Source organism: Alosa pseudoharengus, unplaced genomic scaffold, assembly GCF_046254945.1.
Source record: "Alosa pseudoharengus isolate Yale_2024_CS ecotype anadromous, Long Island Sound unplaced genomic scaffold, YU_APseudo_1.1 YU_APseudo_1.1_scf_24, whole genome shotgun sequence".
NCBI lineage: Eukaryota > Metazoa > Chordata > Actinopteri > Clupeiformes > Clupeidae > Alosa > Alosa pseudoharengus.
This window is the reverse complement of record NW_027468689.1, coordinates 28,042,023-28,066,042: the sequence shown is the minus strand read 5'-3', so window position 1 is coordinate 28,066,042 and position 24,020 is coordinate 28,042,023. Positions and strand designations below refer to the sequence as shown.

The 24,020-nt window shown below is 40.9% G+C and overlaps 1 protein-coding gene across 2 annotated transcripts; it reads left to right on the top strand.

Annotated features, from left to right (window-relative positions):
- The first annotated feature begins 92 nt into the window (after positions 1–92).
- Positions 93–21,808, top strand: LOC143142628 (coiled-coil domain-containing protein 81-like). 2 transcript variants are annotated; one of them, XM_076303650.1, is made up of 15 exons: positions 93–726; positions 821–882; positions 1,105–1,258; positions 1,735–1,994; positions 2,841–3,009; positions 3,670–3,793; positions 4,133–4,238; positions 4,459–4,605; positions 4,718–4,825; positions 8,668–8,837; positions 13,387–13,465; positions 19,239–19,337; positions 19,513–19,742; positions 20,595–20,720; positions 21,574–21,808. In XM_076303650.1, exons 1-15 carry the CDS (start codon positions 651–653, stop codon positions 21,710–21,712), a joined length of 2,049 nt encoding a protein of 682 aa, XP_076159765.1. In that variant the 5' UTR covers positions 93–650; the 3' UTR covers positions 21,713–21,808. The 2 variants fall into 2 exon arrangements, with proteins under 2 accessions (XP_076159765.1, XP_076159766.1); XM_076303651.1 differs by lacking the exon at positions 19,239–19,337 and having other exon boundaries at positions 21,574–21,805.
- Positions 21,809–24,020: the final 2,212 nt, after the last annotated feature.

The window sequence follows — 24,020 nt, the reverse complement described above, 5'->3', positions numbered from 1 at the left end:
TAATGGCCACAAAATGAAACACTGTAGACACTATGTGTGCACGTCAAGTGATAGCAGGAAAATATGAAGATTAATATCTATCTAGTTTTCCATTTTAAGTATGTTCTCACACTGCTGTCACTATAAAAACAAAAAACCTCAATTTCACTTTGACCTTAAAACCCTTCTATAATTAACTGAATTATTTTTGTTTTCTAAGCTGTATCCATATAGGCTATTTGATATGCATTTAATATTGTATAGCCTACTACTGTGATTCTCTTACTTTATTCGTTTTCTATTTGTAGGCTACCTGATAATTATTCATTATTTAATTATTTTAGCTGTAAATCACTTTTCTAATAGCAAATAATTTAACATATGTTGTTTAAAATCTGCTATAAATTACCTTGACCTAGGAATTTATTAAGACCTGCAGAAACCCTGGTCTATCAGAGCGGCTATGTGCGTCATAATAGGGTCCACTCTGTTTCCAAGGCATGTGTTAGCTTCTTTTGTCATAGTTACAGAAGGAAACTCCACCACGGGCAAGGTTCAACCACTCTCAAAAAGTTCATTGAGTGGAATCGAAAGGGAACACACTAAAACATGCCGTGAAAAGTTTCACGTTTCCTGTCATTCTTTCTGCAGCAGTAGAATTCCCCCCTAGAATGACGGACATTCTCCTCTCCGTGGTGTCAGAGGCGAAGCATGCCTTCCCAACTCTCTCCCAACTGTCAGAGACTGGTAATTTCACTCGTGTAGGCCTACTCTCATGGCCATTTTCTGAAGTTCGATGATAAATCAGATTTTTAATGCCCGAAATGTATTTTACTTTTAGATGTGGATGACATTTGGTCAAATGTGTCCTCTTTCGTCGAGCGTCAGATGTCTTTACAGAAGGTGAGTTATTTTAGTTATTTTTTAACACAGGCTAGGCTCAGGTAGCAAACAATCACTGGAACTATAAAATCACATTCAGCCGCCAACTTTAATTGTATTGAATCAACGCCCAACTTCTGTTGATTCATGTTCTGTTGATTCTGTTGATTCATGACTCATATGATGGGGTATACCCATCCCCCCCCCCCCTTATTGCATATTACACCTCTTTATTTCACTCAGGGAGTCCATATAAATGGGCTGGGCAGATTCACATTCTGTCAACAAAAGATGGATGTGGGAAGTAAGTATGTTCTAATCCAGAGACCAGTCTTTCTTCTATCAGAGAAACTCTCCCAAGCTCATGGCCTTAAGCAAGTGAAACCACAAATCGCAGGTGAGTCATCCTCCAAGAAGTGCAATAGGCCCTGCTATAGTAAATCATTGCTTCATGTGAAACATTCGCTGTTTAGTAATTAAAAACTGTACATCATTTTATTAAGAGGATTGTATTGTCTCAACAATAATGAAATCCTGTTTAAAATACCTTTCATAACATTGGGGATGATGTTTTAATTGCATGCTAATACATTACACTAGCCTATGTAATGCTACAGAATTGTATAGTTTCTAAACGTGTCAATGTATGTTTTTCATAAGGATTTATTTACAGTTAGTGCTATTTGTCATTTATTAAGAGGAAAACCCCTTGAGATGTGACTTCTCGTTTTCGTAGGGATGCTATTATTTTAACTTGATATCTGCACTGCCTTGACAGATGAAAGGCAGGTTGGCCTCTGGCAGGTTGTCATGACTACTGCAACACACATATGAAATTGCTCACTCATGTTTTATTCCCTTGGTTTTCTCAAGCTGGTGATGTACCAGAGGTGCCACTGAACTTCTCAGCTCTGGCAGCCGAAAGCCCCTTTGAGCGGGACGTGATAGAAGGTTGTATACGTGAGACACTCATGTTGCTACTGCGTGCTGTTGCCTCTCAGCGATCAGTCCTCTTCACCTTCAGGGGGATCGGTGTGCTGGTCTTTCGTAACTCAAAGGTGAAGATGCACTTCTACAAAGACTTTGTCACCAGTATGGATGGCAGTGGAAAAGCGCTGTGGGCCCTAAGCAATGTGAGTCTGCATATTCACATCACTGCACGCTCACTCAGGAGCATAGATGAGTTCTATATAGTGTATGCTCAGGAGTGTCTATCAGATTTAGATCTTGTCATGGGCGGATTATGAACTTTCGGGCCCCTGGGCCCAGATGTATTAAGAGCCCCCCACTTATTGTCGTATATGTGGGAGGGGGGGGGGGGGTTGGGGGTCCTCCCCCAGAAAACTTTTAATTTGTTTGATGTGATTTCCTGTATTCTGGTGCATTGTGGGGAGGGCCTACATCCTGATTTGTTGATATTGTGGCAATGATTCCATGCAAAGGCTTGGGCTTCAGGGCCCCCTGACCCCTTGGGCCCCTGGGCCTGGGCCCGGTAGGCCCGTGCAGTAATCCATCCCTGGATCTTGTCCGAATTATACTTTTGAAAATAATAAAGATCAGGAGATTTCAGCGAGGAATCGGATGCTCTGAAATAATGGGTTTCACATTGTTATTAAATTGATGTGAAGGTGTCTCATTTTCATTGTGCACGTCCAAATATCGCTTACTGATCTGCCCTACAGAAATATTGTTCTAGTTCATAAGTGGAACAGAATTAACAGAGAGGGGACTGGGGATGTAAAGGTAAGAATGGCTACTCGACCACATGTCAATGTGGTATTAAGCTGTCTGTGCTCATGAGGACAGTGCCTGCCATGTGAGAGCTGTTGTGAGCAAGGGGATGGACACAAACCGGCTGTTCCTCTTTGGTCAGTTATGAAAATGCTAGCCTTTTAGAGCATCCATGACCACTTTCAAAATGTCAGTGGAATGTGTTCAAACATGAGGTGTTGTTATTTCTGTTTGCATTATTTCCCCAGAGACCAGGCACCAGCAACTCACTGTTATCAGAGAAGTTCTATAGCCAGGATAGGCCTGGAACCAGCAATACCATCCACCTCCCACACATCACATCACGGGCAGAAAGTGTGCATGGAAAGACATATAAGCCCTCTAGTGCACTTGACAGTGTTGAGGAACAGGAGAAAGGTGAGAACATCTGGGTTTACTGTGCTTTCACCTTTGGTTCGGGAGGGAATTATCATGGTAACGAGGCAACTGTATTCTGCGTCTACAAATGACTGAATGGTGGTGAAATAATCTACCTAGTGCTGTCCATTCTAGCTATGGCCTTGGTATTAGGGCTGCAACTAATGATAATTTTCATATTTGATTAATCTGTTGGTTATTTTCTTGATTAATGTTTTAGTTCTTAGATTGATAAAATCCCAAGATTATGTCCTCAAATATTTAGATATTTAGTTTACTGTCATAGACAGGTAAATAAAGCTGAAGGTTAAGAAGGCTATTTATTACACTTTTATCCAAAGCAATTTATAGATGTTAATTAATTGCAGGGCCAGAGTGTCTTGATCAAGGGCACAGTGGTGTTAGCTGAGTAATAGTTGATGACAAACCTATTAATTGTTGCACTCCTACTATGCAATGGTTTATGCAAGAAACTGAATCGGTCTAATTAGTCCACTTAGCTGAGTGATACTTTGTAAAAGGGGTTATAAGGTTATTGTTGCTTCAGATTGTGTACCATTGTGAGAGAATGCTAAACTCTCAATGACTATTTTGTGGGTCCCTTTCCTGTGTCCTCTGTTCTTTGCCAAATGTAAAATCTTAATACTCTTCATTCATTAGGTGCCTCAGAAATTCAGTGTCAGTCCAAGTCTCGGAAGGGTTCCGCCACAACCAAAGATAATGGTGTGAGCCTGATAGACAAGCTGTATACCAAACCCACCAAATCTCCCCAGACTATTGACAGGTGAGACCCAAGTTATGGCCCCGAAACAAATCACATCTGGATAGGGAGATGAGATCAGTTGTTTACTCAATTCCAAAGAAAATACACAATCCTGGGTTTTTGGTGATTTGGAAATGGACGTCAATGGGCTCCTTTCCAGACAGATTTGCAGAGCGAGTATCATAAGATCGTAGTCAATCAAAATAACATCTATGATCATGCAAACATAAAACAGCATATAACAGATGTTGTATTTTAGGCAGTTTTTTCTAGATTCATCAATTTTCACACCCTTAACACATATTTACAACTCTTAACATGCATCTGTACATATAATACACAACAATCAATCTTTCTTAGGACGACTGAACAGCCAGTACAAACTTCACTGCGAGCAACGAATGTTAGGAATGAAAGAAGTGCTCAATTCAGCCTAACCTGCCAGGACCACAAACGTGCTGGACAGGTCAGCATTATTGTAAAAGTGTATGAAATGCCACAGACAAGGAGTGCAGTTGAACTGTTATATTACTATATCACCTTTTGAACTGTTATATTACTATATCACCTTTTGACTTTTTAATGTAAATCTTGTAAAAAGTAAAAAATGAAAAGTTCCTCTTAAGTCCAGGTCTAGGCCCAATCCATACACAGGGAACTGGCCCATAATGCTTATGTATTTGCAGGAACTGTGCTACCTGTGCATGCAACGAGCTAAGATTAACAATCCTCTGTACCTGTCTGAAGAGAGGCAAAGAGAGGAGGATGAGGAGGCAAGACTGTTACTCTTACTAGAGAATCACAAAGACCACCAGTACCTTCAGGATGTGCAGGTATCAAATATAGAATTTCCTTCACTTAAAATTGCTAATCACTCATTTATGGAACGCTTTTATCATTGAATTGTGATGAAATTGTCTAATCCTGTCTGCAATCTTTTTTTAGGCTGAGAAGAATCAAATACGTGAGAACCACAAGAAAGTGGCAGCATTTAATTTGGAGGTTGCTGAAGCCCTGAAAAAGAAGAGGTCAACACGCTCCTCCCACTTCCATGTGAGATATCTCTCTATTGCAAACACCAGAAAAGTTCTCAGTATGTGTATGTAGCTCATATGGAAATTGACAGTGAGTGGCTCCTTGAGTGATACACCCAAACATTTCGCTTAACGATGTAGCCTAGTTTTCGAGGGTGTTCATGCATAACCAAAGAGATGGATGAAGAGATCTGGGGCTACATTTTTAATATTACATTACATTACATCACATTTAGCAGACACTTTTGTCCAAAGTGACTTACATATGTCAACTATATTACAAGGGATTACATTGTCCCCAGAGCAGCTAGGGGTTAAGTGCCTTACCGAATTGAACCGACGACATTCAGGCTACTGCATGCTAGCCCGGCTCCTTAACCATTACACTACCACCGCCATTTTTGCAACATTTTGTCATTCCCAGACATGGACAGTGACTTGCTGTGACACAAGATTATCCATTATCCATTAGCCATCTGGCGTGGCAATCTAGATATTATTGCATGATGGGCCACCTGTTTCTGACCCCTGACCTATAGTATTTCTATGTGTAATACTATCGAAGGGTAATAATGGAAAATTGCAAAACAAAAATGTGCTAAAATGATTCAATGTTATACTACTAAGGAAACCCTGTTATCCTGGTATTTTAAGGGATCATGCAAACTGTTTTCGCTCAAATAAAGTTTTATGTTCAATTAAAGTAAATGGAGAGAAAGTAAGTGTTGGCTGACTACCAGTTGAAAGTTTAGAAATAGTGTGAACATAAGTTTATAAATTTAATAGCATGGTTCAAACCGAAGACTTTCATTGTAAACACAGCCAAATTCCTCCAGGGGGACTGTCCCTGCAATTGGTCTACATCACTTTGGATACTTGTGGTGGCACTTGGCAATGCTAGGTGTCCAGGTCCCTTAAAATGTTGAAAAAGTATGACTTTGGATGAATTTTGTGGAAACTATTTGACAAATTGAGACTAACATGTGAGGCTAATATGCAACAGAGGTTCCTATGACTGGCATTTCTTAGGCATTATATTGAAGAATTTCCCCTTGGGGATCAATAAAGTATCTATCTATCTATCTATCTATCTATCTATCTATCTATCTATCTATCTAAGAGAGTAAACAGAAACATGGCTAAACAGAGAGTCAATTGGTTAAATAGTTAGTGTTAGTTTGTTAATAAATTGTAAGTGGGCCATTATAAGTATCTGCCTTTTGTTAAAGCATTTTATCGAAAACCTATCCTAGCATCCTGTAAACTGACCAATTGAAACTGGATGAGAGGGGTAAATGGCTTTCCAGTGAACTTTGGAACTTTATCTAACCTTCAGGCTTGAGTCTTTATTATGACCGCCGCGCAGCGAAGCCAGATTATTTTTTTTCTTTTTTTTTTCTTTTTTTTTTTTTTTTTCTTTTTCGCATGCCCAAATTTCTGTCAATGAGTCCCGGGACACTGAAAGACCGGGGTAGACGAAACTTGGTGGGCATGTAACCCCATATGGATAGCATGGAACCATCGTTTTTCGTTTTGATCTGTAGCCCCCCCGCTGGACTGCACCCCCCGAAAGGAGGGTAGGGCAGACACAGTTTTCTGTGAATATCTCGAGAACCGTAAGGTTTAGGAGGACCATTTTTTTTTGGTAAGTTGATCTCAAGTGGCCATGTCAACCCATTCCATAACCACTCATTTCATGTATAGCGCCACCTAGTTAAACCCAAAAAAGTAAAAATGAGGTGTTGTAATCGCAGGTATCTGTGACCTAACATAGTCAAAACTGCACGAAATTGGAAGTGTAGGATCATTATGACACCCTCTGAATGCACGCCAAGTTTCGTGGAATTCCGTTCATGGGGGGCCACACAATAAATTAATTTATGTTACTATACACCAACTGGCCTGTAGGTGGCCGGAGACAGTTTTCTGTGAATATCTCGAGAACCGTAGGGCCTAGGAGGTCCACCTTTTTTTTGTATGTTGATCTCAAGGGGCCATGTCAACCCATCCCATTACCACTTATTTCATGTATAGCGCCACCTAGTTAAAAATTAAAAAGCAAAAATGTAGGTGTTTTCATCACAATATCTCTGGCTGACATGGTCAAAACTGCACGAAATTGAAAGTGTAGGATCATTATGACACCCTCCGAATGCATGCCAAGTTTTGTGTACTTTCGTTCATGGGGGGCCTTACAATAAAATAATTTATGTGTACATTTAGTGACGTACACCAACAAGGATTCCCGGGACACTGAAAGACCGGGGTACACAAAACTTGGTGGGCATGTACCCCCACATGGATAGCATGGAACCGTCATTTTTCGTTTTGATCTGTAGCCCCCCCGCTGGACTGGACCCCCCGAAAGGAGGGTAGGCCAGACACAGTTCTCTGTGAATATCTTGAGAACTGAAGGGCCTAGGATGACCATTTTTTTTCCGTATATTTGCCTCCAGGGGTCATGTTAACCCATTTCATGTGCACACATGTGCACAAACAGATACACACGCACACACACACATTCACAGTAATCATACGTATGACATATACTCACACAGTAGACATATGTACGCTTCCATGCACAGGCACATACGCAGGCACACACACAAGCACGCACACACACACACACACACACTCACACACACACACACCCACACACATAACATAAACATAACACAAACAATCAAGAATTTCTTAGAATTATGAACAGGCAAGATGGAGGTGGGGTTGTATAAAATGAATTTTACATGTGAAATCTATGAACTAATCATGTTTTGGGACTTGTTGTCTAGCAGATACCAGTGATAATTGAGTGTGGATAATGCAATTTAGTGAGACAGTTAGAATCATATAGGCCTTTCAGCGTGATTTCTTTTTGTGGAAAAAATGTGCTGGACTGGGCAGCGGTCATATTTTGTACCGCTCTGCGGTACATCTAGTTTTTGTTGTTTTTTGTCTTTGGTTTTATGATGGTTTGGCACAGTGACTTTGTCAATGGAGAATAGCCCTTCAAATTATAATGATTCAGTCGATTGTTTTCCTGTAGATGTTTGTACCAGTGTTCATACCATTTCCTTGACTGTTGTCTTTGGATGTTAAGCTTTTGCATAAAAAAGTTAATCTCTATACACTATACCTGTTCTGAATGATGCGATGACTGTGGTCTGGTGGTTGTAATATTTGTATTTGTATAATTTGAACAGATGAAAAAGTTTTGAAATTGTTCCCAAGTAATTCCGAACCCAGGAGGTGTCATTGCAAAATATTTTTGTATATTGAGAGAATGTGAACTCATTTTACTAAATTGTGGTCTCATTTTACAAGATTGTGTGTTCAATTTAGTAAATCGTGCTCACAATTTAGTAAAACATGTGCAGGATTTAAAATTGTACGCTCACTATACAAAAATTAAAATGAGAGCACATTTTAGTGAAATGAGTGCTCTATTTTGTAAAACAGAGGTCTGTTTTTTTGTTCTAAGGTATTGGCTGATTGTTTTTTAGATTTTCCCATGATGACAAGCAAAAGGACTGTTTGAAGTCTGAAGGGAGGTCCTAAAATACAGTCACGGATACTGTCACTGTCAATAATGACAGTTCACCAATCTTAAGCCTCTTTCTTTTCTTTTCTTCCTTTCTTTACTTTTTCTCTGATTGCCTACATTCTGTAAAGCGCCATGATACATGTGTAATGTTTTGGCGCTCTATAAGCACAATAAATTGAATTGAAATTTAGTCATGACATCAGTTTCTGGAAGCTTTCTGGAGTTTTTGACCCTTGGGAATTGTGATATTTTGAATTAAAAGTTTCTCTAAACTCTCTCTCTCTCTCTCTCTCTCTCTCTCTCTCTCTCTGAAACAGCCTTCATATATCTTTGGAGGGCGCCTAGACACTCCCCCTAATTTGTTGAACCGGCAGAACTATCAGGAGGATCTAAGACGCCAAGCATCCTGCCTCGTACAGAATCAGAAACTCAACCAGCAGAGCCAGGACTTAATAGACCATCTACAGCAAGTCCAGCTTTCCCATGAGTGAGTCTGTTGTCTGTTTCATGCAGTCTACCCTGAATGCTAAGACTAAAACTGGTACTTGTGGCACACTTATTTAAAACAAACAAAGTCAATCGTGGAGATAAAATTCGTTAGACAGGCAAAGTTATCAGCAGTTAACAACATGCATGTAAGAGCCTATAGGTGGTACGGTGTAACTCGCAGACACTACTCGCGGTCATTGTTAACATTAGTCTATCAATTCATCAACTGTGACATAAAATATTTGCACACCCCCCCCCCCCCCCCCCACAACATACTTTTAACATATGACTAAATACGGGTATCTACAATCACATCATTCAAAACTAAAAGCGTTTGCATGTTGTTTACTAAACACTGCCATTCAAATGCACAACCGAAATAAACAATTACTTGCACCCAGAAGGTGCATGTCAAAACACATGACCTTGAAATCAAAACACTCAGGGTTCAGTTTTGCATTTAGCTATGCACAACAGTGGCCAGTTATCTGCAATGTAATCGAATAAGAGGAGGATTAGGACTAGGATGATAAGGAGGATGAAGTGTAGGAGGTGGAGGAGCAAGGAGAGAGGGATCAAAAGACTGAAGATGAGGAGTGATGAGAGGAAGGCTCAGAAGAAGTAGAAGTGCCACCAATGAGATCTGGGCCAGTTTGGTGTACCATGCAATCAAGGATAGCCAGTGTTGGGCAAGTTACTGAAATTAGTTACAGTTACTAGTTACTTCTTTCAAAAGTAATTCAATTACGTTACCAATTACTGTATATCAAAAGTAATTAGTTACTAGAGAAAGTAACTTTTGAGTTACTTTTAAGTCTGCTTTTAAAATGTCAATATGAACAGTACTGAACAGTCACACACACAATAAACCTAATTTTTGGACCTATTTATTGTAGTTTCAACGGCCCTTCAAATCAATAGCCTTGTGCATGAGTTCTCAAACTTTTTCCGACCACAAAACATTCTACAATGCATGGCCTCCCTGACCTTGTTTTGCGCCACCCTCACCATCTAGGTGGTTTGATAGATATGTACAGTACACTGCCTACTGCTTGCCTTCTACTAGTATGCATGGTGGTGCACTGACACTGAATTCTGCAATATAGTAATTATTATTATCATTATTATTGCAATCCTTCTGTAGGCTACATGGAATTCGTTCAATGGGATGTAATGTGAAACAATGTTAAATGGCCTATTTTCAAAGAAGTTATTGTCTGCTCACACACACATAACCTTAGGTTATCCTCATCCTGCTTTGAACACAGTTGTATTATATAGCATTTTAAGCACCACCAGTTTGGGAAAAGCCTGCACTGCACAAGTGCTGACCTACCGAAATAAGTTCTAATGCATCCGAGAGTTTGGGATTGTCGCGCACTATGCAGAAGGTTACTCTTCATCTGATAAGGTGTTCCAGAGAGAAGTTGCATGTTCCGTCGCAGACAAATGAATCCATAGCCTACTGTGCAAATAACTCAAGTCGCTGTTAGGTACGGTAGGCTATTTGGAGGTTTCTTTATCTGGTAAGTGAAATCTGCATTTTCCTCTCGAGTTAAACGTGTGCTTGCTTGTGCCAAGGCTATACTGTATATAGGCTACCGTAGCCTATTGGTGTTGTGGCGTGGCTATGTTGTAAGAATGAGAAATTGATATAACGAGGCTTTTGCGCAATAGGCAAAAAAGAGCGGAGATAAACAACAATGCGCTTTTACTGTAGTGGAGCTTACGAGCAGGGGCGTAGCCAGGATTATTTTATGGGGGGGGCCAGCTGGGTCCAGACTTTTTAATGGGGTGACACTTGGGAATCAAAACTACAATATGAAAACTACTCAAAAAGTTTTGAAGATTAGGATACCCTGTTTTAATATTGGCAATAAATTGTGTAAAGCCAACACTGCTACACAGGTCCATTCACAGACAACCTGAACAGTTTGTTGTCCTCTCCAACACATTTTCCATAAATAGGCCAATGCTATAAAAAGTACATTATGATAATGCACCTTACTTAATCAGTCGTATTCAAATGATGTTAACTCAAAGAACAATAATAAATACTACAAATATTGTATGCAGATATTTAATCTTATACTGATGGCAAAACTATATTTCTTTCTGATATCCACTCCAAGTACTTGGCTGTAAGTAACATGGCTCTGAATTAAGACATTAACCCTTAGAACCCTAGACTGTTTTAAGGGCTTTTTCACTACCTTTAGTTAGAAGCATTTATCCTGATCATTGTAAGTGCCATACACAAACAAGAACAATGAGCCATGAACAAAGTGAAGGGAAAAAGGTGTTTCTTTGTCGAATAAATTGGGATGCAATGTGAGTCTTGAATTGGATGCCATGTAGGAATTTGCTAGGATCTCAAAACCGGATTATGAACTTGCTATGCCATAGAGAAACACATTATAGCGTTGGATTATGAACATGCTTTGCCACCACAACAACACACAAAAACGTGGGGTAAGTAAGTCGAGCTATATGAAGTTATTATTTTGATGTCACTTCGTCTGTTTTATAACCCAGAAGGATGTACTTGGTATCAAATGATAGCTCTGTGTCTCCTCTTTCATCTGACATGCGTGGCATATCTATCTATCCGATCACGGGTAGGCCTAATTCAAACGAGAGTAATGAGTGTGCAGCGTTGGTTTTTGTACATGATGTTATTTTGCAGTCACGTTGTCTGTTTTTATAGCCCAGAAGGATTTATATACTTGGTACCAATGGATAGCCCTGTGCCTCCTCTTTCTTCTGATGTATATCTATGCGATCACGGGTTCGCGAGTAGCCTAATTCAAACGAGAGTAATGGGTGCGCAGGTGAACTAAATATGATGCAATTTGATTTAATTTCATGATTTTTTGTATTTTCATACTTGATCGCACAGACAAGTGTTTAGTCTCGTTGGAAAGGCCCACTTCTGCTCTGTCACGCAGTTAAGGTTTCATCTCGTTGCAATTATCAGTTCCGGAGCAATGTAACAAAGAACTCAGGCAACGCAGCAGCCTGCCTCTGCCTGACCAGCTATGGCAAGAACCACACGCAGTCAGCAAATTATGTTTTTATAAAGTAGCCTAGGCTAGACACTATAAGCCTACTTTTATTGGAGCCATCCGGAGATATGTGCCTAATATGCTTGCATTTCACCCGAATATTATAAAAATATTTTTGTAACAGCGTTACCGCGGGCATCCGCTTATTTCTGATCAGCCTCACACGTCAATGTCAGAGCCTACCTAACAAGGACAGCCCAACGCAGCTCACTTTGCTATGATTCGTGACACATTCTAACATCTTATTAACATTAATGTTCCAAGTCATCATCAACTCACCTGTTGTCACTGAGGTGAAGTAGTGGTCTACTGTCAAGTGTTTTTAACAGATGACTTGAAATGTCCCGCTGCTGCTGCTGCACTAGGCCTACTAACGATTTGATTAGAACCGTAGGCTACACTTCCTGACTGGGCCAATGGTCGTAGATAGAGTGCAGTAATTAATTCAGTCCCTGCTTTGCAAAGTGTTGGCAAAGTATTGTTGAAAACGGCAGCAATATTTTTATTTTTTTTACTTTTCACTGAACGGAGCTGGGGGGGCCAGCAGGGTGGCCAAGCTTTGACCAGTGGTGGCCGTGGCCCCCCCTGGCCACCACGTAGCTCCGCCCCTGCTTACGAGATGGAAACGAAAGGGAAAAGGCTTTTAAGATGCCCATATTAATTGTAGCGTAATGCACTCTTGTGTGTTTTGGCATAAATCCGAAATAAGGAGGAATGTGAGGAGGCTCATATTAACTGTAAAGAATGCATCTGCAATCTAAACATGAAACACAATCGCTGGAAACACAGCTAAGGTCGGGAGACAAAGCAGCAAATGTGCATCTTGTCTGCAGTCGTTCATTCAAGATCAACAGAGTAACGCAAGTAACGAACTCTTTGAAATTTCAGTAATTGTAATTGCGTTACTGGATTTACAAAAATACTTCGTTACATGCTCGTTACCACTAAAAGTAGTGGAATTACAGTAACGCGTTACTTTGTAACGCATTACTCCCAACACTGATGATAGCACAACGAGTCTAATTTGGATAACTACACTGTAGCAGACGGTTGTGGGACTTCTACTGAACAACCCCACCAACATGCAGCTTTCCTCTGGGTGATGGAATACGCCTGCAGCCTGTATTTATGCATTGCATTTTTGTTCTTTAGAATACTCAAACTCATTAGTGTTGGACATAACAACTAAATGTAACTGTAGATTACATAGTCTATATTTACAATACACTACAAATGAAAACTTTAGAAATTGTGGTGTAACAATTACAAAACACAAAAAAAAGTTTTGTGCTGATTGATTTAGATGAACACACATATGTTTCTGTGCTCTGCTAGTTAAGCAATGTGGTACGAGTGAGAGTGGGATTGGTAAGGATTTAATCATGGCTGATGTTAGTTTCACTTTTTCACTGGATTTAGCTTGTACCACTATCATTGGTGTGTGGCAAAATAAAGTATCTTATCTTATTTTATCTTTCTTAGGATTGGTCGGCAAAAGGCACAATTTCTCAAGGAGAAACATAAAAACTCAGAAAGCTATAAAAAAGCGTTGGACACTCAGGTAAGTGACAGATTATCAGCCATATCTTATACTCAGCACCAGATGGGACGCAAGTATCCAGTGGCTTGCCCATTGTAACTAGGTGGGCAGATGCCACCTAGATCTTTTGTCATCTTTTCATTTTTGAAATAAGACTTATTTGTCTTTGAATAATTATGATATATGAGTTATCATTATAATTTCTCATCCAGTGTACACAGTGTTTTAAATAGCAAATATACTTGTACTCATATGGACACCTATGGGTGTGTCCAGGCTCATTACTATCTTGAGGCAGCTGAAAGTCCTTGCTCAACTTACCAAGAAAAAGTCTCTAGCCACAGGCCCGTAGCAATGCAATGTGTGTTTACTGGCTGTGCTAATGAACACTGTGTGAGTGTTTATTAGTTTTTGGCAAGTGTTGCTGTTCATTCTTGTTGCTAGATTGTGAAAGTGAATGACTAAATCTGAAACATTTTTGTTGCTTAAGAGCTCAAGTCATACGTGGAGACACTCTGCTTGTTACTGTACATACACACCTGTTTCAGCAATACAGGTTTGGTGGGATCCTGCTGTTGCGTGTTGTTAATGCATGCCAGTATAATCTGTTCCTTCCGCAGAGATGCAGTCACTCTACAAATCCATAATTATTTGAGCAATGCACCATGGTGCAAGTTCCCTTGGCTTTTGGGAGATAGCATTGCCATTGGGTCCATGCCAAAAACTTGAGGTAACTTGCGCAACCCTGGTTCTTTAGAACATTAGTGAGGTATCTCACACGTAGGGAAATGTGCCCCCTCACAGAATCTCCAATGACAACATGTCTGTCTCTGAAAGACCCATGACGTGCGACGTGCTGGGGTCCCATTCCCTCATACATGCACATACAAGTCCATTCATCCTGTGGCCATGTCTCTTTTCATGAGAAGTGGGTTACGTGGGAACACGGGTTACAAAGGCAATCTTAAGTTCCCGTCCTGCAGATATGCTCACTGGAGTAGATCAGCCAGAGGACAGAACGATACGATGTGCACACAGCCATGCTCTGTTCTGAGTATCCCATCTGCACCTGGTGGTCTATGTGGGCCCAGCAACTGCTCACCATCAAAACTGAATGAGGGAGAGATGGCCTAGTCACATCTAGTCTATAAAATCTCACAGATGTATTCAGGGATCCCCAGAAGGCTCCGCTCTGGGTGTGGATAACAGATCTTTCCATTCATTTGACACAACAGGTCTGTGAGCAATGGGAGGGCCCAGGGCTGGGCATATACAGTAGAAGAGGCATGATCTCCACCATCTACGCTGCTTAAAATGACCATACTCAGACTAGATGTAATCAGACTGAGTGGTGGGAGTGCATGGAGAAGGTTGCTTGGCCATGGATGGGTATTCAACCCCTGTGGGGCTCCCTGAAAGTGCCTTCCCCACGGTTTCAATGCTGCTGTGCTTATCTTGTTGGTTAGCCTGTGGAGACCACAGAAGTCTGTAGAATTCGGGCTTGTCGCCAGAGGGAAACAACTCATCTGACGGGGCTGCTGTTCGGGCTTGCACAGAAGGCAGAGGTTGAAAGCCTCTCCCTCTTTCTTGTTATCTTTTGATCACCTCTGCATCTGACCCACAGCCTTGCCAAAGAAGATTTTGGGATCCGGGGTATCATCCATGAGTTTGGCCTTGTCTTTGGGATATTATCGCTCTTTAGCAAGTTTTATTATTCGTGCTGAACCCTTTCCAGCTAACCTCTTCTCAGACGCCTGTGCACTGACATCATTGATCTGCCAGCTAAGCTATAAAACACAACGCCCAGAACAAATCTGTCTCTTCCCAGCATAAGCAAAGTAGATGCGTGACGAGGCAGAAGGAAGGTGACACCTCCTTCATAGAACCGAGGTTCTCTATCAGTTGAAGCAATTCAACTCCACCCTTAGGATAACATATACAACCATGTCTTATAATCACAGTAGCACCATGTTTCCACACAAAGAGATTAGCTGGAATGGATTTAGCAGAAACACACACCAAGGTGTGATATCTTAGAGGTGATGTCAACAACTAAGGATACAACCATAGATGTTTTCAGGCGCTAGAGCCGTAATGTTAAAGGAACACACCAACATTTTGGGGAATTAGCTTATTCGCTCGCTGTCTCCCCCAGAGTTGTTGTTGTGTTCCTTTAAGCTTCATAAGAATCTAAGTGGTATTAGTTAGAGTTGTCTGTTTACCTAGATACCAGTGTAGAGTCCCACATGTAGCTTGAGGCAAGCGATTCAGTGTAGTCTGTCTTTTTCTGTTTTAGCTCATTGAACATCACATGAACACTTAGGGCTCTATCGTGCACACCAGCGCAATTGAATACATGTGCGCCCACGGGGGCGTTTCAGCGAAAAGAGGGGGCGTGTTCCGGCGCAAACGGTCCCTGTTGATATTTTGCAGTTTCAGAAAACAATTCCGCCACAGACCAAGAACCCCATGGTCTAAAGTCAGTGGCGCAAATTCAGATGCTATTTTAAGGGCGCATGCATGGCCACAGGCCTGCAGAAATTAATGCTATGCACACCGATCTACAGACACCCTGTGCACAGATGGAAACATTCAAAGCCTTGATAATATTTGTCCATTTTCCGGTTTTGTTCGTGCATTGGTCAACTAAAAATGTAGTAGCCTATATAGTACATCTACATGCAATATCTTTACAACAACAACGCCTAATTACGACCTATTCATTTGGACAACTTTATACAGCCCTATAAAGGCTAAAGTTACCTTTAGTTTTGTTCCAATTTACCGTTGTGTATGGCTTTAAACATCGTGTGTGCTTTAACATCAGCCTATAAGCATTATTCCAGCTGCGCTAAGGTTTTGACAAGCGCCACAATTTTGCATACCTTGTTGTAGCCCATCTGAAATAACTCCAAACTTTGCTTTGTTCCCTCCATCCTTTCGTTGTTTTCAAAAAGCGTGTTATATCCATGATGGCCTTGAAGTCTTGAGTTTGTGAATACGCTTAAATAAGCTTATTATGTGCTGTTAACCAGCAACCATAGACAGTAAAAGAAAGCAGCAAGTAGCCTTGGCTACAATTTCTGTAGTTGCTGCGTCCATTCATTGTTATTCTCTCTCCTGCTCAAACAAAAGTTGTGCGTGCATTAAGTTGATGATAACGTGTTTACAAACTCTACTTTACATAAAATATTGTAAATAGCCTATTGTCATGCAGTTAATGGGATACTGTGCAGAGTTGGAAAGGTCAACTTACTGTAGAAACTGTTTCTGTTGCCTGATGGTAAGGTACAGCCGTAGCTTACACCTGCAGGAGCGCTTGCTTGGGTGCCTGTGTTGCGCAATGCACTTTGTTCCTCTCATCTATACGACGCAGTTCCCATTTCTCCAAACCATACATAATTACAAGGACAAATATTGCTACACGAGGGAAATCAGTGTGGTATCCGATGTGAAAAAATAAGTATAAATCTAGAGTACACATTTCCATGAATCACAGATGTTATATTTATATATGTGATATTAGAGGACTTAATGAGACGTGGGGCTGTATTTTGGGTCACCAGCGCATGGCGTAAAGTTCGTTATTCACCCGCGCAAAGTTGAATTCGGTATTTTGCACGGTTTTTTTTAAGCATTGCGCCCAGGGGTGTGGCAGTTAACAACCTAGGGAGGGGACTAGCGCATTGTCTAAAAATCGCTATCATACACCACCTAAACCTGGTCAGAAGTCAATGGCGAGTTGTTCATATGCTATTTTAAGAGCGCATGTAAACAGTCATATTGGTAGGTGCATGCACCATCCTTCTATCATTCATGAACGCACACCAGCGCACGTCCATGCAAAGCATTACAAATTGCACGATTACAATGGTAAACATAATTAGAACAAAGATATTACGAAATACTGTACATCTCATGATGAGTAGTTATTCACCATCATTTGCAAATTGGTAATGACGGTTAAAAGTGATAGGGGAGAGGCGAGAGACACGTATGGAGCACAGCTGAAGACGCACTGTCACGAGATATAAGCTATAAACTCCTCTGCAGGATAAATGTTGTTTTATTCAGTCATTTGAGCAATATTAGGGTAATTGTTGCTTTTTCCAGCCTATGTTTTCGGTGGTAACCCATTGTCAGTCAATAGTGAAAGTAACTGCATATAACTGTCTTGTCGTTGACTGACTCCTTGGTGAAGTTAGTTTCACTTTGCCAATGAGTTCAAATAGACGAGTGCAAATGCGTGAAAGCTATGCTAGGTTTTAGTAAAGCATGGTTTAAGAATGACTATTCTATACGGTCTCGCAAGCAGCCTCCTTCAAATGCGCCTTTGAATGCCAAAATACCGATGCATTTATTTGACATATCGCGCATTGCGCCGTTGAAGGGAATACCAGATGTCATTCTCATTGGTTTAAAATGATGTTACGCCCCAAACACACCCATATGACTGATTAAAAGACCTAGGAACACCTTGCTAAGCCATGCACTCCACTTTTGATAGCGAAACCCCTCCCAATGTGAACTGGACATCCTACTAAATTTGAATAGACTTTTGACGAGTGACGATGCACTTTAGAATGTCATGATAGGGCCCGTGATGTTGAACTGCATGCCGATGCCATTTAACCCAAATGCCCCAGCAGCAGCATGGGAGAGGAGAGCTTATCTGACAGATCTGCATTGTCTATACTCTATAGTGAGGTAGATTACATTGCAAAAATATCACCATGCATTCATAACCACGTGATTCAGTGAGAGTGATCCCAAAACATCGGAAAGTGACATTTCTGTATTACATTTTGTCAAGAGGAAAAATCAATAGCAAACTGTTCCCAACTGACTATAGCGCTGTGAGCCGTTCCTGGCTGCGCCTGGCAATTCCGCCATCATAATAGCAATCCGCTATGGAACAAGCGTGCCTGTTGTTAAAGGGAATGTGAGATGACGCTCTGATTGGTTTATTGCACGTTACGCCCAAACCACACCCATGATTAATGTAGCTACTTCAGACCACCCCATTTTAGATTTGCGTTGGGCGCAACAGTCATGATCCCGCCGGTAAAATAGAAACAGCGCCCAAGATCCGCCCACAAAGCGATTTGCGCGAAGTCAATTGCGCTAAAGTGCAAGATATAGCCCTTAATGAACCCAGTTTCTATAAAGCATTATAAAAACATTCATAAATTGTATAACCTCATAATGCTTAACATCCATACAAGTCTATTCAACAATTTATATGGTTTATTTATATTGTCATGAATGGTCATGAATGGTGAATATGGTCATGAATCACATGACCATGCACCCGACGCAAGGTGGGGCAAAGCGCGACGTAAGGTTTAATCTTATCTTACGCTCAATAAAGTAAGGCATTTTTCGCCAGGATGTTATGTCCAAAACACACCCATGAAACAAAACAACAACCCTTTTGCATCCAGCGCCCAGCATTTGATCACAAAATCATGCCATTAAATTAGTGATTGTAGACTGGCCACGCCTTTAATGGCTATAAAATTCCATCCGTTTCTGATTAAAATACCAAAATAGGGCCCTGTGTCATTGGACACACCCTTACAGTTTGAAGTAGAAAAGTACATTATAAAGCACATCTCTGTAGTATTAAGTAGAGGTGTTTAAAATGACCTCTATTATGCATGGTAAATACACAGTTGTGCATTTAGACAAACAGCAATTCAGAACAGTGTTTGTCTTCTTATCTAAGAGATAAAATGAGGTTTGATATAGACATAGACAAATATGAATAAACCAACTAATGCCATGTTTTCAGGTGCAGGTAGAACAGGTAAAACCAAAGGTACATTTCAAGAAGAGACTTCTGTTCCCACCAATCAAGAAAGACTCTGATCGCACTGAGAGAACAGAACAGGTTCAATTCACACACAAATGAACAATTTATAAAACCTACTGAAAGGGGAAACAAATGTATTTTAGATGAATAAATATATCCAATATTGGTTTGAACAATTGTGGTAATAAGTGTAACTGATTCTGTTTTTTAATCTATTTTTCATGTGTATGTTTGTCTGTCTTTAAATGCCTAGGCAGGTGAGTATCAAGGAACAGGTATCCCAGCACGTATGTCAGACTCAGTTGGTCCGTTTTTTGGGGTGTTGGACAGCAACCCAGAGGATTTGGCTGTGCAGCGTCACATGGCACAGGCAGTCCAACAGGAGCAACTCTGGACCACCACACATAGGAAACAAGAGGCCATGTTCAACAAACTTATGCAGCTAAAGAGGGAGAGAGAGATGCTTAAGAGAAACCACAAAGAGTAAGTGAGATGGTCTGGGGGTGGGCGGGGCAATGTTTCAGTTTGTCCTTTATGGGATGCTGTTGAAAGATGGTGTTGCAGGCTCAATAGATGGGCGTCCACTTCCTCTATAGATATACATTAAATGGCTTATTGTAAGATAATGAAAACTATTTAGATTTACAGGGAATAATGCATTATGAAACATAGTTTTGAATACCTAGTATTGTTCTTACTAATAGATCACCTTAAATCCTTTACATTTGAACTTACGTTTTCTTTCTTTATTATTCCACCCATATTTGCTGTTTCTTTGCATTTAAAAGGCAATAATTGCCTTTAACAACATTGCTTACTACTACTTATTGCTTTATCTGAACCAAGAAAAATATCCTGCTACTGTTTAGCTATCACACTTTGCATTTTCTTTGCAGAAATACATCTCATAATTTCTTGTTGTAAATGTAAATCAGGTTTATAGGTCAAGTATACTTGTGTATACAAGGAATTTGGTCTCTGCATTTCTCCCATCTGTAAATTAGTGAGACACACAGAGAATACGCAGTAAGGTGAAGCACACACTAACCCGGAGTAGTGGGCTGCCTTGCTACAGTGGCGCTTGGGGAGTAGTGAGGGGGTTAGGTGCCTTGCTCAAGGGCACTTCAGCCGTGGTGTGGGTATGGGAAAGCAGTGCTCAACCACTTCCCCCGCCCACATTTTTCCCACTGGTCGGGGATTAAACCAGCAACCCTTCGGTTCCAAGCCCAAAGCTCTAACCAGTAGGCCATGGCTGCCCCTTGTTGTCTTCTTCCTTACCCTTATGTACCCGCATGTTGGCCTCTCCCTCCCGTATGTCTGTCCCACACTCCACAGGCTAATGGAGGAACACATCTCCCACTACGAGAAACTATGTAACCTGAGAAAGTCTCTAGAGATGACATGGAGTCGCAGTGCTAATCTCAAGCGCCAGAGGGACAAAGAGGAGAGGGAATTCATCAGGTGAATTTCTTTGTGCTGACAATATGAGCAGCACTTATTTGTTATTTTCTGTGAAAGAGTATATCGGCACTTATTTGTTCTTTTCTGTGAAAGAGTATATCGCTACTGGAAGAAACTTAAATCCATGCATTTCCACTGAATTATTTTTGGAATCTGATCCCTTATCATACCTGTTCATTCTTACTCGTCGCTCGACTTATCGTGACTAAATTCAAGATGGTTGCAAACGCTAAACTTCGTGAAGATACTGTCTGTATAAATCGCCTTGTAAGTAAACTACCAGTGCTTTTTCAAAGTTCTCAATGTCTCGTTTTAAATGTCAGGGCCCTCGGAAGTCTACCAATGAAGTGTGGAGATACATTGAGCCTCGTAAATGGTGTAAAACAGTGATTTATTTGCATGGCTAGCCCGATGCCGAAGCACCACCATTGAAAAAGCTGTTGGTAGCATCGGCTAACTAGTGCCAGATTTTGGAGTGCAGGGGACAAGCCGAGATGGGCTATGAGACATACGTTCACGCTCGGTATCATGTTTCAACACACTTTAGGTCAATATCACACCGGAATTTTCCTTTAACAAAGAAGAAAAGTTGCTTGCTGCAAGTATTATATTCCTTGTCGAAAGCCAGGTCTACCATCATGTCAAGCTGTCAATGTCCTGACTATATTTTCTATTCAATGTACATGTTATTTAATGAAAAGTTTTCCTGGGTCATGTAGAATTAAGTGACATGCCGTTTACTTCTTTTTTTGCTTCAGTGCAATTACATTAACCTTAACTTAAACTTCAACTCAATTCAGCTATGTGTGTGTACTCAATAAAGTGACATCTGATCTGGTATGGTTCCTCACAGGTCAGGTAGTAGGCTTCTGATAAGCCAGTGTGAACAATACCGCCGCTGCACCCAGTGTAAGAGGACGCCAGCAAACTCTGGAGAGAGCAACCTCTGGAAAGAGACACATTTCATTCCTGAGTCTCGCCTGATGGTGTAGCATGAAATCCAGCACACAAACATGCAGAAAAAACTTGAAAACCTTAAAAGTGCAGTTGCATTAAATATGCTTTGCATTTCCATAATGTGTTTGCATATTTTTTTTTGTTGTATAACTGTGTGTTGTACATTTCCCTCCAAATGTTGCAAAACAGAGAATATCCAGCAGGTGTCAGTGTTGTACTTAAAGAGTTCAACACTGGTGGGGTGAACCTGGTTTGTCTGCTGACAGTTACAGGGTGGATGACGGCAGCATTTCTTTGCATAAGGTTTCCATTGGGTCTTTCTTGGCATTTAAGGCTAGAAGCCCGGAGACAATGGCTCTGTACAATATGAAGTTGCAACATTAATAGACCTGCAAGTTGCAGGTCTATTAATGTTGCATAAGTATGTGCACAAAGAATGCTATGTTGATCTGGGCACTTTCAAAGTTGGGAGTTTTGACCTGCATTTGACATGATTGCAGGTACAGTCCTGCTGAGAAGGTGCAATGCATAGAAGCAAATCCACATGACAAGGCTGATAGCACCCACATGACATCTCCATGATAGTGTACAGTATGGTGCCCAGTATGACGAAGTTCACTATGGGTGGGCTCCTCAGCTACTGTCCCTCAGTAAGTCCTGAGGAAGCCTCATGCACAGTGTGCTGCATATTAGCAGAAAGAATCTCATGTAGACAGCAACAGGAGGCTATAAACAGCTCTCTTGTTGGAGTTGTGCTGAATCCCACTGTCATTCCACTGGTGTCTGAGAGCTGTTGGCTACTGCTCCATGAGAGAGCTCCTTTCAGGAGGTCTCATTAACGGCACGGGCTCTAGGCGTCTTTCTGATCTGCATATGGATGGCATAGGGTTTGCCCGGCGGATAAACAGAAGGAATGCAACGCATGCAACTGACAACCTGGACAATTCACTGGCCCTGTTTCCCAGGATATTGGAACACGTGACCCACAAGCTCCAAAAGAAATTAACAGATTTTTGTACCATCTCAAACATCACATCAATACAGTATATTCACCTTAATAGAGTACTTGTTGAAAACATATACACTGATCACAGATCTGCCAGGTCAAGGCTAGATCTGAGCCCAAAACAAGCTATTTGCTTTTATACAACAGTTTGGTCCGGTCAAACTACGTATTGATTTCTGATTGGACAAGAGGAATCCCAGGACATCCCCACTTGGACTCTTCTATGCTAGTAATTAATTTTTAAAAAAGAGCAGCAATTCACAAGGTCACATTTTTTTGAGTGAGAAAATGGAGTAGGGTGAAGATTACTGTATGTTTAGTCAAGGCCGTAGTCATGATGTCAACATTGGGGGGGACCTAATCTGTGCCCCAAACAGAATTTCAATACATTTCCTACCATGCAAAAATATTATTAAAAATCACAAACAAGTCGTTAGTTAGGTCAGTCAATTAGGTTATTCCAAACTTTTGACGGACACAGATGCCCCCCCCCCGTGAGTTTGGTGAAAAGAGAAGGGTGAAGAAGAAGCAACTCCACTGGTCCATCCCTGGTAATAATATGCAAGATGCAACAATAATTTCTAAGAGGCCTATACACGGTAATTTCTGGCATTACTACTAGCATATGAATGCATTATTTATGTTGAAAGACGTGAAAGAAATGACACAGGCTTGCACAAATTCATCATTTAAAATAAAACGTTTCACTTTCGCTATCATTGCGAGAATAGGCTACAATATGGAAAATGTTCCCTTTCAGTCTGATCGGCTCCAAACATGTATGGGATTTCTTTAGCCTGTGCTACACCTTTCCAAGAAGTTTTGTGAAAATTGTACCGGTAGCTTTTGCGATATTGTTGACAGCCCTACCTCACCGCAGTAGGGTGCAGTAAATGGAAGATTTTGATAGCGCACGCCACTAACGAAAAACGTAAAATCACCAGGACAAACCACTCAGGGGTGTCGGCTACTCTGGAACCATAGGTCACTAATTTGTTGCGTTATTTACGTTTGATTACATTTCAGATACGTGTTGGTTTCCTGTAGGCCTAGTATAGCGCTTTATTCTTTCTTTATTTTTCTATGTCCGAATATTGGGGGGGACATTTTGGACATATTTGAATATTGGGGGGGACACGTCCCCCTCAATGTCTATGGTGACTACGGCCCTGTGTTTAGTATTATGACATATATACAAGCAAGTAGACTATACAAAACATACTGACTGTCTCCAAAGGCTGTTGGTGGATTCACATGTCAATCATCGCTGTCAATCCGCATCATCCCCACACACTGCATATACACTCAGGCTGGTTTCTGCATCTCTGAGAGGAACA

Coding starts and splice junctions, on each gene's coding strand:
- LOC143142628 (XM_076303650.1), top strand. CDS start 651: ATGACGGACATTCTCCTCTCCGTGGTGTCAGAGGCGAAGCATGCCTTC. Junction 4,826..8,667: donor CACGCTCCTCCCACTTCCAT/GTGAGATATCTC, acceptor TCTCTGAAACAG/CCTTCATATATCTTTGGAGG. Junction 19,338..19,512: donor GCACTGAGAGAACAGAACAG/GTTCAATTCACA, acceptor TTAAATGCCTAG/GCAGGTGAGTATCAAGGAAC.